This window comes from Takifugu rubripes, chromosome 7 (assembly GCF_901000725.2).
Source record: "Takifugu rubripes chromosome 7, fTakRub1.2, whole genome shotgun sequence".
NCBI lineage: Eukaryota > Metazoa > Chordata > Actinopteri > Tetraodontiformes > Tetraodontidae > Takifugu > Takifugu rubripes.
Window position 1 is genome coordinate 3,198,631 of NC_042291.1, and position 15,410 is coordinate 3,214,040.

Genomic DNA, 15,410 nt, shown 5'->3' on the forward strand with positions numbered 1-15,410 from the left:
GGAACAAATATACCATAACGTCCTTCCTCTGACAGCGTCCCACAGGAGCCGTGCGTAAACAGACCTCTGCTAAATGACACTGCTAAAGCTGCAGGAGGATGTTGTGATGAGGTCTGTCATTATCTGGATGGAGCAGCAGAGGAGCACCAGGCTGGAGTGTGTGTTAAAGCAAACACCTGAACATTCTGAGAGGACTTCAGTGTTTCCGAGAAGCTTCTGACAAAATCGCTTTTGTCATTAATCCTGGTCGATACTGACCAGGTTAGTCCAGTTTGAAACATACTGGGCATCAGCAAACCCCTCTGGAGAAAGCTTGGTGCAGACAGCCTGAGGCAGCACAGGTGACGACGGGATGCTGGAGACTTACGGACACATGAGGCTCCGGCTGGGGGACTGGATGCAGCAGGATGCTGGAGATAGGTCTGGGGCAGGTGCAGAGGTCACAGGTCAGGTTAGAGGTGGACATCGAGCTGACACAAGAGCTGGATCTGTTCGAAGGTTGGTATGCTGAAAGTTAGCCAGCGCAGCGGCTCGGTTTGCCCAGAGGCTATTGAAGCTTCTGAGGCTGTGGGGAAGCTGTTGGCCAAACCCTGAAGCTGGCAGGGGCTGGTTTTCTGGGCCAGGCTGAGAGATGCGAGGGGGGTTGGGGGGGGGGGTTGTCTACCTGCTCACATTTGGTCATGTCCTGTCGTTGCTGAGGTGAGGTTTGGAGCCACCGCGCAGATCAATGTGAGGTCACTGAGTTTAGCAGATAAGATCAGGAGATTGTAGGATTGGAGGGGGGGTGGCAAATGAAGCTGTAATCAAATCCACAAAGAGCTGAGAGGAAGAACTTAAGGAGAGGAAACAAGAAAAACTGGCTAATAAAACTGGGACTGGTGACTTGATGTGGAAATATATGTAAAGTAGAACAACTGCAAATAAAGAAGCTCCACTGCAGGTCAAAGCCAACGAAGAGAGGCGTTCTCAGACGCTCTGGGCCTTTACTCTAATGCTCCTACATTACCGCTGCATTCGGTAGTTGATGTGCTGTTTATGTCTGCTGATAACGTGGGGCTGTCAGTTTATGTGGAAGTCACGGTGCCAAAATAACACCTGCAATGACGTCTTTAAGATTCATTAGTCCAACATGGAAGAAGTTTGTAGACTCAACTGAATCTTTTGGTGATTTATGATGCATCAGAAGGTCCTGAATTATTTCAAATTACTCCATTGTGATTTATGGAGCAGACTTCAGCTATTTCAAGGTTGGAGTTTCTCTGGTTTTTACCCTGCTGACCAACTCAACAAAGCCATAATCAGTCAGACGGTCTCCTCACAGAGGGCTCTGTTCCTCCTTTAGGGCTCCCGTTTTTTTGTGATTAAAGCCGTCACTGGTGGCGCTGAAGCAGCCGATGCTGACTGCTGCATTACTGAGGTGTTAAGGCTCATTTTAAACCCAAGGCTTCAGGACTTTTAAATGCATTTTGACACTTTTATTGCTGTATTATTAGTGTGCAAATGTCAAGTCGAGCAAAACTGAAAATGCGCTTCCTCTTAGAGTCATTATAGAGCAAAGGGGATCCCAGTACAGTGACCTTGTCTGCTGGTCATTTTATCATTTTATAGTCTATCCAAAGAAAGGTCAGAGTTCCCTCAGTGGTAAACAGCTAAAGAAGAACTTTGATCCAACAGCCAGCAGACGACAACAATTGGAACACAAATATTCCAGATTCCAGATTAATTCAAAACATTTTAGCCATAAACTCTGCTTGTCCTCTTCAGGACAGTGTTTCATTCTCACTTTGCTTTAGAGACTTTTTATAGAAGCTTTGTGTGTCAACACTGAGTCCAAACCAGCTGGGTCCTCTCATTCTTGGAATGAACTCTTCCTTTTTGCTATTAGGATCCAGCAGCACACAGTAAACTGCCTTCCAAAACGTTCATGTGGCTTGAGTCAAAGAAGTGTTGTAGGACAGTCAGATCCTGTTTCCTTTGATGTTCCTGCCTCTGATGCGTAATTATAACGAAGCAGACGAGCTCAAACCTGACGAATTGTGAGGGGAGAGTCCTCCAGGACTCATGTCGCCTCTGCGCTGCACACAAAGTTGTCTCGCTGTGATCTAAAGTTATGGATTTTCTTCCAGAAAGCTTCCTGTAAGTTGTCAAACAGGAAGCTTTCTGCGGACCCAAATCCATTAGCCGGAGCAGAAAGCTGATGTCTTCGTAGTGAAGACATTTTTAACTTCTGTATATGGGAAGTCACATGGAATCGGTTCTGTTAAGGCTTTAAACAGCAACTGCTCATTTATGTTGCTGAAACCTATCCGAGGAAAAAGATAAAAGAAAAGACTAAAGAGAGAACTAAAGATCAAAGAAAAAATGCTGCACCACAACTGGACTGTTGCTGAAACCCTGATGATGATGATGATGATGATGATGGTGATGATGATGATGATGATGATGATGATGATGATGATGATGATGATGATGATGATGATGATGAAAACTTTCCCCAAGGACAGTTATTAAGGGTTTATTTTGGACCCTGAATTATTCGTATCTAACCACCTTCGCCACGTTTTCAAATAACAAAGATCCTAAAGTACATCAGAATCATGGTGGTGGACAGCTCCCTGGATCCTTGATGTCCAGACAAAGACAAAGACAAACAAACCTGCAGCAGCATCCTGCAAAGCTAACACAAGTGTCAACAAGTGCCTACGTGTGTTGCTGGAATGGATCATTTTCCGACTGATGCCGATCTCTGAATTTGTTTTAAGAGTTCAGTTGGATAAAAGGTGTCTCTTGTTGTAAATGTGGCGTGATGGTGATAAAACGGGCTCAGCCTGTTCCGCCTCACCCAGGTTTTGTCTTAAAGCTCTTCAGATATTTGACCAAATCTCTCCACACCACTGATAATAAAGCGTCTCCTCGCTTGAACCTTTACGAAACGGCGACAGCGACGATTTCTTTGGGTCAATAACGGCTGCATTCAGATCTTTCTGGGGGAAGTGGAGGTTGTTAAGATCAGCAGGAAACTGTGTCAGCAGCTGCTACGAACGCTGTGATGGTGAAAGTTTCTGGCACATCTGATAAAGTCACCGCTTCCTGTTGTGATGACCTTTAGAGGGACGGTCAGGTGCATCAACCCGATGTTCAGAGGAGATGCTGATGGCTTAGAAACGCACAACAACATGGTGGGAGAAGCTTTTTTCCAGAAGTTTCAGGGTAGAATCAGGCCCAGAGGTGATTGAGTCTCACGTCCTCCACAGACGAGGGAGTGGCTCCAGTAGGAAAATGCTGATGCTGCCTGTAGGAACAAAATAAATGGTGCTTGTGTAAATAATGCCTGGATCAGTGGCTTATGTTCGAAAGATCAGCTCTTTGCATCTTCAGAGTCTAGATTGCTGCCGGTCTGTTTGTGCATGAACGGTGAACCTGGTCAATACAAATCTGTGGAAGAAAAATGAGGCTGCAGGCTGGAATGGCCTTAAGTGTTTTACTCCAGTCTGTCTCCGGGCAGAAAGTGAGCACTGCCTGCTGATCCTTCTCACAAATGTACTCGCCTCTATTTCTATCTGTGATTAATCACCAGACTGCTGCACAATTAAGGGAGGAACAGCTTTGATCAGCTGACTTTCACACCTCCGCCAGAGCGGTGGCTGGGCTGTTGCTGCCTGGACTGGATCTGCTTGTGCTGAGCAGCTCAGGGAAACACTTGTTTCATGTTGGTGGCGTCTTCTATTCACACCAACTCAGGAATGTGCCTTTAAAAAATGGGAACGTCTCAATCCTGAGGTCAAGTCTTTGCTTTTACAGATGTTAAATATTTAATTTTACACAGATTTTATTTATTTTGGTGCGTGCGTGTGTGTGTTCTTGTACTTGCTTCATATTGAGAACCAAAATCCACATTCTGCTAAAAAAGTGAGGACATTTTTGGGAAGTGAGGATATTTTGGCTGGTCCTCACACTGTGAGAGTCAAGACATGTCTGTAATGTACTCTAGACGTGGGTGTAGGTCAGCGTCAGGGAGCTGGTTGGATTAGGAGGAGCTGGAGAAGGTAATATGGCCATGAAAGACCTCACAAAAATAGAACAATGATGGGCATGCACATATGTGTGTGTGTGTGTGTGTGTGTGTGTGTGTGTGGGTGGGTGTGGGTGTGTATTTTTACTTTGGTCAAATATTGTGTCCATGTTAATGGTGTCTCTGTTTAAACGTGGCTCTGGGAAAACCACACCTCATTTAACGTTCTCTACTCGAACGGCGTTTCAATATTTACCACAAGCGTTCTCACACTGACTGTTCCGGCAGGTTCTCCTCAGGAACAGAGCCGGCGGCCTGGAGACGGCCCCAGAATCTGTATTGCAGCTGATCCGTGTATCAGTTTGAGTCTCGGCTCTGAACAAACATGGACAACGTGCGTTTTAATGAAGTCGGGCCATCAGAGGACCGATGTGATGTTCCAGACTCTTCCTGTGTCTAACTGTCCCTGTTTGTCCACAGGGCTTACAAGTGAAGGCAGACTATGTCCCTCTGCTTCAGTCCTTGGCCACATTTGGATGGAGACTCACCTGTGTGCTGCCGACGCCCGTCATTAAGACCAACAGGTATTAACCAACCTCTACCAGCTAATGGACCGACCCAGCAGCTGTGACCAATGTGCCTCCAGAGGAAGAGTAAATAATAAGGTTTAATAACTCGAATTAAGTGGGTCTGGCCATAAATGTCTTTCAAGTCCTAAAGTACAAATCCTAAATCTAAGAGCTGAAGGAGCCAGCAGAGAGCAGGTAGCTGGAGGTGCAGAGAACTGGAGAACTGGAGAACTGGAGTCCCGTTGGCACATCTCAAAATCGTTGTTCTTCAGGGTGGCTGAGGGAGAGGAACCGTCTGAGTTTAACCACTGAGCGGACCAGCACACGGTTCTGAGCCGCAGCAACAGGTCCAACACATATTTGGCCTCCACGTCCTCTTTGGACTGAAGCCACTCTAGAAGGTGTCTCAGCCAGGCATCGGTTCTGGACTTTTGAACCTGAAATGGTTCCCTCTCTGTCACCCTGTTGATGGAACCTTCCTGATTGCTTTGTGCCCCCCCCCCCCCCCCAGCCTGCCATGTTTCCCGTTTCCCCCCAGCATTGCTGATTAATTACCTCTGTTTTCAGTTTTTCTACATTCTCCCGTCTCTTCATCACACAACAGTGGAACGTGTCTAATTAATCAGCCTTGGCCTGGATACAGTACTGAACACAGCCCGTGTTCCCGCCTGCTTGCAGAACATCCCGTGCACTAAAGTCGTGGCTGCTTATCCATTTCACATCAGTAATTCTTGTTGCACTTGTTTTTGTTTTTTGCTTTTCATTTCTTAATGGCGAACGCAACTGAGGGTTTGCTGACTGCACTTGATCTGGAGGGCTCGGATAAGCGTCAGTGATCTCAATTGCTTCTGAAATTAATGTTAACTGATGCTTTGCAGCCTCTCCACACAACATTAATTCATGTCGTTGTCTCTGGCCAGCCGCTCGTGTTTGCCGCATTCAATTAATGCAGAGACTAAGCACATTTAGAGTTATTCCCTGCAGTAAATGGGAATTCCTCTGCCTTAAATATGGATCAAGGAGGTTCAGACACACGATTTAATTACTGTAGCTTCACTTAATGTATCAGACACAGAGGAGTCAACAAACTAGATCACAGTGGAGGAAAGATGGGTCCATTAAGGCTGTTCCTCTTCCTAAAGCAACATCTAGACAGCTGATGCTCTCTCTATACATACAGTATATCTCTAGACACGTTTGCTCTTCATAACAATAAATGTTGTCTATTAAATGTTTAAAGATTAGGAATTGATCCACATTTATGAATGAAAGCAGCGTTGGCTGGCTCGGCTGTAGGTGTTTCAAGAGACTGTAACTTAAGGGGATTTGGAGATTTTGACTCTTTTATTTGGCTTGGTTTGGGTTTGTGAGGGTAGAAGATGTAGAACATCAGTGGGGACCCAAACAGCGCTGAGTTCCTGTTCAAGTTCCAGATTTAGAAGCACCTGGTGAAGCACATGTTGGGTCGGCTCAACAGAAGCTTTCTAACTAACGGAGCCATCCACCCCTCTGCCTTCATGGATTAGGCTTTTTGGGGGGGGGGGGCTCAGATTACTACTGTGATTCCCCAGAATATCCAGCATAATGGATGGCCTACAAACCAGCACACTGACAGTGGAAGGAGGAAACGGAAGAAAGAACTAGTTTTAGATTTGGACGGTTCCCATTGTGAGCCTCATGAAAGCAGATCTAAAAGCATCTGCTGCAGAGAGGATGGAGCTTTGCTGCCGACCCTCCTTCCTCCACAGTATCCACAGACCTCCTGCACGTCCCCGTTAGGGTTGGTGTCATCAGCTCACTTTTGTCTGCACTTTATTGAGCTGGTGTCAAACGGCAGCATGTGAGAACACGTGTGCTCTTCATCCACCACCCCTCATACCAGGAGAGCTGAGGGAGCAGCTCCAAGTGATGGTCACAGCTGGGCCGGTCCAGGGATGAGGAAGAGGAGCCCATGTAGGACCAGAGGCTGAAGCACATGAAGTCCACTCAGGACCGAAGCTGCTCTGATGATTCTGCGTGTTCTTGCCAGGTCATGTGTCAGAACAGGGATGGATGAGAATACAGGAAGCAATATTTGCTTCCTCACAGGAGTAGAAAGATTGGACCTGGACAGATATTAGTGTCTGAAAAGAGCAATTCTTGGTGATTATTCGATTATTCAGGGGGCAGCTCCACCAACATCCATCCTGAAATCTCCTCCTTTTGTAACGAGCGTCTAATTGTGTAACTCATTACCCGTTGAAGACTTTGAATGAGAATGTTTGCTTGGGGAAGTGACATTTGAACCATCACTCTGTTTTTCTTATCTTTTTTCTGCTGAAGTGATGGAAGTTTGTCCACCAAGCAGATCGTTTTCCTGCAGAGACCCATCCTGGACCGGAAGAGGCGGGAATCAAAGGTACCTTTCCATTTTTCTTTTGTGGAAAACCAGTGCTGCTCTCCAGCCTGTATACAAGTACTCAGGACCAGCGCTCCCCGCCAGTCCCCCAGTTTAGAGGCATCGGGAGAATCCAAACTCTGCAGAAATCATTCAAGCAATTGAGGACAGATTGCACAGATTCTGCTTTCTTTGTCTTTGTCTGGTGAGCCTAAGGGCCACTCATATTTTTTTCTTATAATGTCCCCAATTTCCTTCTCAGCAGGAGTAAGAATCATTTAAATTAGCCAGAAATCCCAGTGCAGCATTAGCTCCACTGCAGGCCATGCGTAATTAAGTCTGTGTGTACGGCTTCATGTCCCACTGCATACTAATGTAAACCTGTTGGCTTTGTTGTTTTTTTTATTTTAGAAATTGATCTTTAAGCCCAGAAGCAAGTCCAACAAGAACTGCAGCAACGAGACCACAAAGAACAAGAAGAAGAAAACCAAAAAGGAGAATAATGAGGAGGATACCACAACCTCTGACAGAGAAAAGGTCATAAAGGTAGAGAACAGACAAGCAAACGCAACAAATAGAGTGGCAGCGAAGGGGAGTGAACAAGACCTCCGGTGTGAGGGGTCTATGGGTGAGCTAGACCTCCAGTCAGAGGCGGGAGGTGAGGAAGACGCAGCAGAAACTGCCCTGAAAAAAGAGGGAGAAGAAGAAGAGACGGCGCCTGATGGAGAAGCTTCGCCAGAGCCGTTAGGAACGGCTGAGGAGATCGACATCAGCGTGACCATGGAAGCGCAGAGCAAGACCAAAGAAAAGGAGGACCAGAGGGAGGCAGAAGATGATGGTGAGATTGCCAACGGGACAGAGATGGACGGAGACGAGGAGGGGGACGACCTGGTCCAGGGTGAGCCGGCAGGTGTGGAGGTCTTTTCCAAGGAGATCGAATCTTCTGGTCAAAATCCAGAAGAAGAGCCGCAGGAATCGGTCTAGGTTTGCCCCCCACCCAACCTCTAAGCCCCCCCCCCCTTCCCTTCCATCATGAGAACTGGCTTTTCCCTTATCTAAATTAATGGGGCTTTAAATCCCCACAGCAGCAGGATCCTAAACCTTTTATCTTTTATCTCTCATCGCTCTGCAGCTTGATGCAGACCTGGCAGTTCCACGGACCAGCAGACATCCGCTCTGCTGTGGAACAACCACACATACTGAATGTATAGAACCAACGGGAGACCTGGTGCAGCCCAGCACAGCCCATAAATGGATACGGAACAGGCGTTAGTTGCAAAGTCTGACCTGTTTAGCTTGGATGGACGAGACGAGACGTAGAACTTTGAGAGAAATGGTTCTGAAATTACATAGGAGTAGGAGTCTAAATTGGACATTTCTTGACCCGGTGGGAAAAAACCCACACCAACAGACAATTAGGACAGAGGACTGGGGAGGGAACCTTATTGGACAGAAGACAGGAGCTCCTGAGACCCCCCTGCCTGTTGTTAGCATGTTAATGATTTAGCTAATGAGTCCAGAAAACGCAGCCTCTGCAAACTACTGATCTTAAGAAGCTGCCCAAACAATGATGCTGTTCTTCTGTGCCTTAAAGAGGCAGAGAGTCACCCTCATGTGAGCAGAGTGGTCAGAACCATCTCAGAACCGTCTCAGAACCCCTGATCTGAAACCAACCATCCTGTTCGCCATCGCGACCAAACCGACAGTTTTATGACCCCGCAGAAAAAAGCATTTGTGAATGGAAACAACTGACACTTCCTGTCTCCCCTAGAGCCAAAATCTCAGAAACCATCCAGAACCAGAAGCACCCTGGTTCCGACATGCTCCAGAGGCCCGCTGTGAGCGATAGGAGAATCACGCTCACGTTCTCCCTCAAACACACAGACATTTAACGTTCAGTAATGAAATATTAATGGAATCTGTCTGCCTGCTTCTAGCGAGCAGATTAAGGAAAAGTCTGAGCGGATCCCCAGCAGGTGGAAGCAGCTTTGGACTCCGACCGTGACCCGTGTTCCTTCTGGTGCGTTCTGAGAGCTAGAGGTGATGGCAAAGGCATTTGTTGCGACAGGCAATCCAAAGCAGAGTGAGGAGATAATTGTTTACGCTGAGCTCTAAGCCGTCAAGTGCTTCAAAGTGAGCTGATAATCACTCTGTGGCGTGGTGGGCTGAGCCCACCTTGCATACAGAATGTTCTAGACTCAAAGACTAGTCTGATAAGAAAGTGAAATTCAGCTGAATGTCTGCAGCTCGGTGTAGAACTCGGCGTTCATACGCACCCGCTTATCTCGCAACACAGAAACGGGATTTATTTCTGCACAAAGTAGCATTTTTAATTACCTGTCGAGTCGATGGCCACCAACAAGCGCCCGCGTGCACAAAACAAAGCTTTGTGGTCGTTTACAGAGACGAGAACTGCGGTACCGAAGCACGTCCAACACGTGGCATTAAGGAATGTTTGCGGACCACTTTTCTCATTCATACGTCCTCTGTGTTTTTCTTTTCATTTCTTGGAGGCCTGATGTCATTTCTGCTAATGAGCAAATGTGTTTTCTAAGAGCTTTTCATTTTAGCCCAAGGGGTGGGGGGGGGGGGGTATTGGGAGGTGTTGGAGGGGTGTGACCTCGCCGTTAGCTCTCTAATGGATTTTGCCAGTGGGGTATCTGTCAGGAAGCATTCATAATGGAGCTCCCGTATTGGGGAGGTATTGACAGCTAGCAGCTCAGCCTGGCGGCCCATTAACCCTGACATTCACCATGATGTCACACCTTTTAGTCCCGTCTAAACGCCACGTTTTCTACGGTTGCAGGTGAGTCCGGAGAATAAAGCTGGGTGCTCACGAGTGCTGGCCGACGTTGCCGAGACTGTAACTTAAGGGGATTTGGAGATTTTGACTCTTTTGTTTGGCTTGGTTTGGGTTTGTGAGGGTAGAAGATGTAGAACATCAGTGGGGACCCAAACAGCGCTGAGATGTATGAAATGTAAAATGAGCAGTGTTTTCCTTCAGTGTAGACTATAAAACGGACCAGCTTAGCCTTACTGTTGCTGTAACCGGCCCACGGTCTGCTTCTAGAGCTGAGCCTGTGTTAATGTTCTATGTTAGTGGATCAGGACAGTCTTGCTGTCGGTGTTTTCAAGCCTTTTATTCCTGCCGCCCACACGGAGCGGGTAAAAACAGGTGTTTATTCATACGAAGGTATTTTTATGATTTTATTCTAACTGTCGTTGTTGTGGTGGTGGTCGTGTCGAATGAGGTGGATTTGATGGTTTCTTTGTGTTTGCGCTGCTGTTTTTGCAAAAGCTTGATGAACTGTGTTTCTGGCTGTTGCTTCGAGCTACCTCTGAAGGAATATCGCTGTTTTAAACTGCCAGGAAGGAACGCTCCTTAGTTTAGCCCTCCTCTCTCAAGGCTGACATGGTCAACATTCATATGTATCACCACAGATGTACTCACACATTTGCACAAGCACATGACAAATAACCACTATATTAAAGACGACGTCTTATGGATGGTTTTTCCTATATTTTCTTTGCTTTGTTTGTCCTCCCAGCTGCAGCTTTCAGCTCTCTAAGCACGCGTGTCCTGCATGGAAGCTGCAGGGAAAAGTCACTTTATTTGCTTGAATCCTTTTCCAGATGTAATCCGTCGCTTTATTCTCGCAGTCATCTCTGTTGTTTATCATTTTTAAAACCACTTTTTTTTTTTAGGGATTTGTTTGATTTTTCTCCGACACTTTAAAACCCAATCCGACTGGAATCTGGTGAAAACAGAAGGATCATTCCTGGTTGATCCCCACAAGCATTCATTAATAATCTCTACGTCTGTGTAGAGATGAGGCCGTGGCCCCCGGGGCCCCACCTTTGCCTGACATCTCTGGTATCCTGTACGTGCACATTTCCTGGGAAAAATCTGCCTTCTTGTGGTCAAAAAACATCTGCACGTGAGGAGGGAAAGGCGAGGCAGGAACTAAAAGGCCCTCTGCTGGACGCTGCCGTCCAAAAGAAGGGACCGTTTTGATCCACGATTGACTTAAATACAACATTTACCAGCGTGGACCTACAGTATTTCTATTAAAAAATGGGGTAATATCCTTTTTCCTGTCTTATATCAGCATAATGGTTTCTTCTGAGCCTCAGTAGTGGCACTTGTGCAATTGTTTTTATTGTAAAGATGAATTGAATAAGTAATATGTAATGGTTCATTTGCTGTGTGCTAATATGATGTGAAATGGGCAAAATAGGAATGCCACAAGATACAATACGATGTCAGCATTGTTACTTCCCTGTCTTTCGCTCACAGCCTCTGTAAAATGTACTCTTGAGTTTTCTAAAATATTTTTTAGTCTTCTGGTGTGATTTTTTTTAATCTTCTCGGCTGCCATCTCCAGCACCGAGGAGCTTTGACCACGTGTGAACTTGTTGAGGAAGGTAGGCGTCAACATTTCTGTTGTTCATGATATCTGTACAATTTGTATATAATAAAAATGATTTATATTTAACGTGTACACGCCCTTGTGTCTTTTATGTCCGAGTGGAAACAGCTGCCATTTCTCAAGCTGGGAGCTTTGAGAGGAAGTCGTTTAGCTAAAGATTTTGTCCTGAGAGGACAGACGTCCATGTCTGAAGCAGTTATGGACGCAGGGGACGGCTGTCTCTTGGACGTCCATCCTCAGTATTTCAGAAATAGGAAATATGACAAGCAACTTGGACGCTCGTGGTCTCAAGTCTCAAGCAGCGCTAACGGGGTGACATGGACGGACTCCACAAGGCCCGTCCACCAGGACCCTCAGCCACTTCCTGAAGGACAAGACAGCATTTCATTAAATTGAGGAAGAGGATTTATAAACCATCACTGAGGTGGTGTGAGCTTCCTCCTCTGAATCTGCTTTTGTATCTCACAGCAGTCGAGTTAATGCTACTTATGGACAGAAGCAGCACAGCGTGATTTACGATGAGCCCGAGAGAGCATGAGATCAATGGGGAGGGGGGTCAAAACCACAACCATTAAATTAATTTGTCTCTCTGTAGTAGAGGTTAATGTTTCTGAGGGCACAGGAGGAACCACAAAGCTGTACCAAACACTCAGCCTACAGGACAGGTTCACGTCCAGTGTCACGTCCTGGGTAAGACAGAGCAATGCTAGTGGGGGGTGGGGGGTGGGGGTGGCTTTGATAGGATGAGGAGGACCAGCAATGGGACCATCGGAGGGACAGCCCATGTTAGATGTCCCAGATGTGAATCCAGAGAGGCCAGACTGAGATAGTCCAGAGGAGGGACAGTGATGACACTGAGGATAAAGCTGCCAGACAGCTGAGACTGGACATGTGGAAATAGTTAGAGAGGACATGAAGTTACGGAAGAGAATGCATAACATTTAGGAAAGGGAAGGTTTGATCTTTTTGTCCTTGGTCTGTTGTGGACACGCTGGGTTTTGTTGTGTCCAATGAAATTACTGTCGGCTTGAGATCCGGTTCTGGTGCAGCTCTGCCATCTAGTGGCCACTTGAGGAGAAGCAAAGTATAATAATAGAAAAGTGAGGAGGATGAAGAGTGGGAAGACAGTCGGTCCTGTTGACATACCCGTGCAGGTGTCTGGGGGACAGATGTTAAGGTCCGGACTAAGTTGTTCAGTGAGATGATAGAAGGTGAGACAATGACTGAGGAACAAAGGAGAAGAGTGCTGGTGCAGAACTGTGGTGAATAAATAGAAAGAGATGGAAAAGAGAAGTCAGACAGTCTAAGAGCAGAAGCAGCCGTTGCACTGACACTGTTGGTGGACAGAGACGTGCAGAGAAGGTCAGAGAGAGCAGCTGATTCTGTAGATCTGAGAAATCTCACGGCAGGAAGTGAGCTCCTGTTGGGGGGGTCCAGGACATTCATCACAGCTGTGGGACAGTGGTGAGGTGTGACTGAGGAGTTCAAGGTAGGACCGCATCAGAGATCAGCCCTGAGCCGCTTCTCGTTACTATGGTGATGGACAGGCAGAGATTGGGGGGACACGAGTGTCATTGGACTAGGATGTTTACAGATGACATATAATGAGAGCAGGGATCAGGTGGAGGAGAGGTGGCATAAGGACGGATGTAAAGATGTGGACAAGAAGGTGGAGGACAGCGAGGCAGAGGAAGGAAAAAGGCCGACAAGCATACACACGTGAACACACACACGCACACACACACATGCACACACGTGCTTGTCGGATAATTAACAACAGTAAATCAGTGTTATCAACCTTTGTCAGTCTCTAGACTGTAAATTAATTATCCTACTCCTCTTTATTTTCTAATTGTTAATTACTTCTGTTCCAGCAGGGATTATGGGTAAAAGTGCACGTCAGCATCATTTCCACGTGCACATGCACGATGGGACTTTCCTGTGAGCTCGGTGGTTCATTAGACAGGGTGGACATGAGCTGGCCGAGAGGACGTCTGAGAGCAAACACGTCCAAACGGTTGTGCACGTGACAAGAGGAGGTAAACATGGGTCTCAGCGAAGAGGCGTGGAGCAGAGTGCATTCTGGGAAAATAGCCCTGATCCCCTTCATAGTGGGGCTGATGCAGATGGTTTCTGTCCCCGATCATGAAGTCCTGTCCCCGTCCTCTCTGGTCGTTAACGATGAACACGTGCGTTAACGACCATAAAGTGATTCTGATAAATGAATATTAGGCTGAAGGTTTTTAAAGTGCTTCAATAATGCTGAATTTAGCTTTGCAGTCAAGCAGGAAACCAACATTTCTGTCACTTCTCCATCAGATTATGGTCTGGCTGACGCTCCAATAAGGTTGACATGTGGAACCACGATGGGGACCGCTGTGTATTTCCTCTGAAGTGGTCTGATGTATATGACCTGAACCCTGGTCCCAGTTATGAGACCAAAGCGCCCCAGTGTGAGACGCGTCCCCGTATCGGGGTGATTTCCCCACCAGATGACATCAGGGGTGTTAAAGTCACAACACTCTTTGGAGTTTCCTTTTTTTATTGGTTCTTTTTCTTGGTTACGGCTGATTGTCGTAGCCTGGATCACGCTGCTCACCTCTCTGACATTCAACCGCTGCTCACTGCCAAGGAGGGAAAACACCAGTTAGCCATTTAGACACACGTCCAGGACACTAGTGGGTGGTTCTGACACCGCCCCGACTGGAATAGATCTGTTACCATCTTCCTAATCAGCCGTCCCTCCCACCTTCTGTGGCACGGAGCAGCAGTGGAAGCGGACGTCGTTGAGGGTGCTGTCGTCAAGGCCGTACTGGTACGCCTCCATCTTGCTCTCAATACCACAGATCCCCCCGTCCTGGCATTCCTGGCTCCACTGGCCGTACTCCCCCCAGGACATGCCGGGTCCCTCCAGCATCGGGTTGCTGCTGCAGCGGAACTTGATGTTGTTGACCGCCGTGTCGTCGCCGAACAGACCCTGATGGGGCTCCACGCGGATCTGGAAGGAGGTGAGGTAGCCGGAGGGGCAGTACATGCTGTGGGACCACTCACCAAAGCTGCCAAGACGGAGATGAGAGTCAGACAAAGTGGAGGCAAAGCTTCTCGGATTTACTCAAACGCTGCAGGTTTTAGCTGTTCCTGTACTGCATGATAGTGCTGAGAGGGCTTTCCTTCCACTCTATCCTCCCTGTGAGTGCGGTCAGCCCGGTCTGTGTTCATCACCAGTCTAATTAGCATGTTTCTCTTTCATTTTGAATGACTAACAAGTCCACAGGTGAATCCACTGTCTCTAAATGGCACCAGGAAGCCAGCGCGGCGCTTCACTCACTAGCCAGTGTGAGATTCAATGGAGTACAGGAAGCTTCTGTCTCCGTCTTGGGCACAAATGAGGCGGATGCCGTTCAGGGCGGTATCGTCCATGCCAAACTGGTTGGACTCCACCTGAGGACACAAACACGGCTTCAAAATCTGCTCAAACCAGGTCTCTTCCTCTCAGATGAACCTTCAAATGACTGTGGTTTCAAACCCTCTGAACTGGAACGCGGAGCTGCAGAGTAATTACACATAAACGACTTCCTTCATTTGAATTTTCAGCCTAAAATGAGTGAAAGCTGGACGTTCATCACACTGATGAAGCAGCTGCTGGCTGGTTTAGAGGTGCCCCTACAGTCAAAACCACAGCTGTAAGATCGTCGTTTGTGTTCATGTTACTTTTCCTTGAACGCCCGTGTGTGCGTTTACCCTGAGACTGAAGCCAACTGCGTAGAAGGTTTCAGGACACATCTCGGGCCATGTCCAGTCTCCAAACTTCTCTCCATTGGTGACGCTGAGGATGGATTTGTAGGATCTGCTGTTGAAGGCTGTGCCAGCACGCTGCAGAAACGTCTTCTCCTCGCACAAGCCAACGGAGAGCAGAGCCAGCAAGGCCACAGCAGCGAGCGCACGCGCCATCTTGGTAGCAGTGAGGCCGGACGCCCGCCTCAGAGCTCTTATAGCCTCCTCGGTGGACCCGTTGTCATCAG

The 15,410-nt window shown here is 47.4% G+C and overlaps 2 protein-coding genes across 4 annotated transcripts in view; one reads left to right on the forward strand and one right to left on the reverse strand.

The window, feature by feature from the left end:
• Positions 1 to 11,460, forward strand: part of rftn1b (raftlin, lipid raft linker 1b) — a 56,852-nt gene extending 45,392 nt beyond the window's left edge. For both annotated transcript variants that reach the window (XM_029838394.1, XM_029838393.1), the window contains exons 8-10: positions 4,493 to 4,596; positions 6,904 to 6,979; positions 7,370 to 11,460. In XM_029838394.1, coding sequence (XP_029694254.1) covers positions 4,493 to 4,596; positions 6,904 to 6,979; positions 7,370 to 7,942 — 753 coding nt within the window. In that variant the 3' untranslated portion in view covers positions 7,943 to 11,460. The remainder of the gene's footprint in view (positions 1 to 4,492; positions 4,597 to 6,903; positions 6,980 to 7,369) is intronic.
• A 2,452-nt stretch (positions 11,461 to 13,912) lies between these two features.
• Positions 13,913 to 15,361, reverse strand: LOC101067457 (vitelline membrane outer layer protein 1). 2 transcript variants are annotated; one of them, XM_011605151.2, is made up of 4 exons: positions 15,130 to 15,361; positions 14,717 to 14,829; positions 14,138 to 14,444; positions 13,913 to 14,012 (listed from the first exon to the last, which is right to left on the reverse strand). In XM_011605151.2, exons 1-4 carry the CDS (start codon positions 15,337 to 15,339, stop codon positions 14,010 to 14,012), a joined length of 633 nt encoding a protein of 210 aa, XP_011603453.2. In that variant the 5' UTR covers positions 15,340 to 15,361; the 3' UTR covers positions 13,913 to 14,009. The 2 variants fall into 2 exon arrangements, with proteins under 2 accessions (XP_011603453.2, XP_003965780.2); XM_003965731.3 differs by having other exon boundaries at positions 14,110 to 14,444.
• Positions 15,362 to 15,410: the final 49 nt, after the last annotated feature.

Excerpts from the sequence above, each read along its gene's own strand:
- LOC101067457 (XM_003965731.3), bottom strand. The coding sequence starts at position 15,339 with ATGGCGCGTGCGCTCGCTGCTGTGGCCTTGCTGGCTCTGCTCTCCGTT. Across the intron at positions 14,830-15,129 it reads CAGTTGGCTTCAGTCTCAGG|GTGGAGTCCAACCAGTTTGG; the intron begins GTAAACGCACAC and ends TTGTGTCCTCAG. Across the intron at positions 14,445-14,716 it reads ATTGAATCTCACACTGGCTA|CTTTGGTGAGTGGTCCCACA; the intron begins GTGAGTGAAGCG and ends CCGTCTTGGCAG.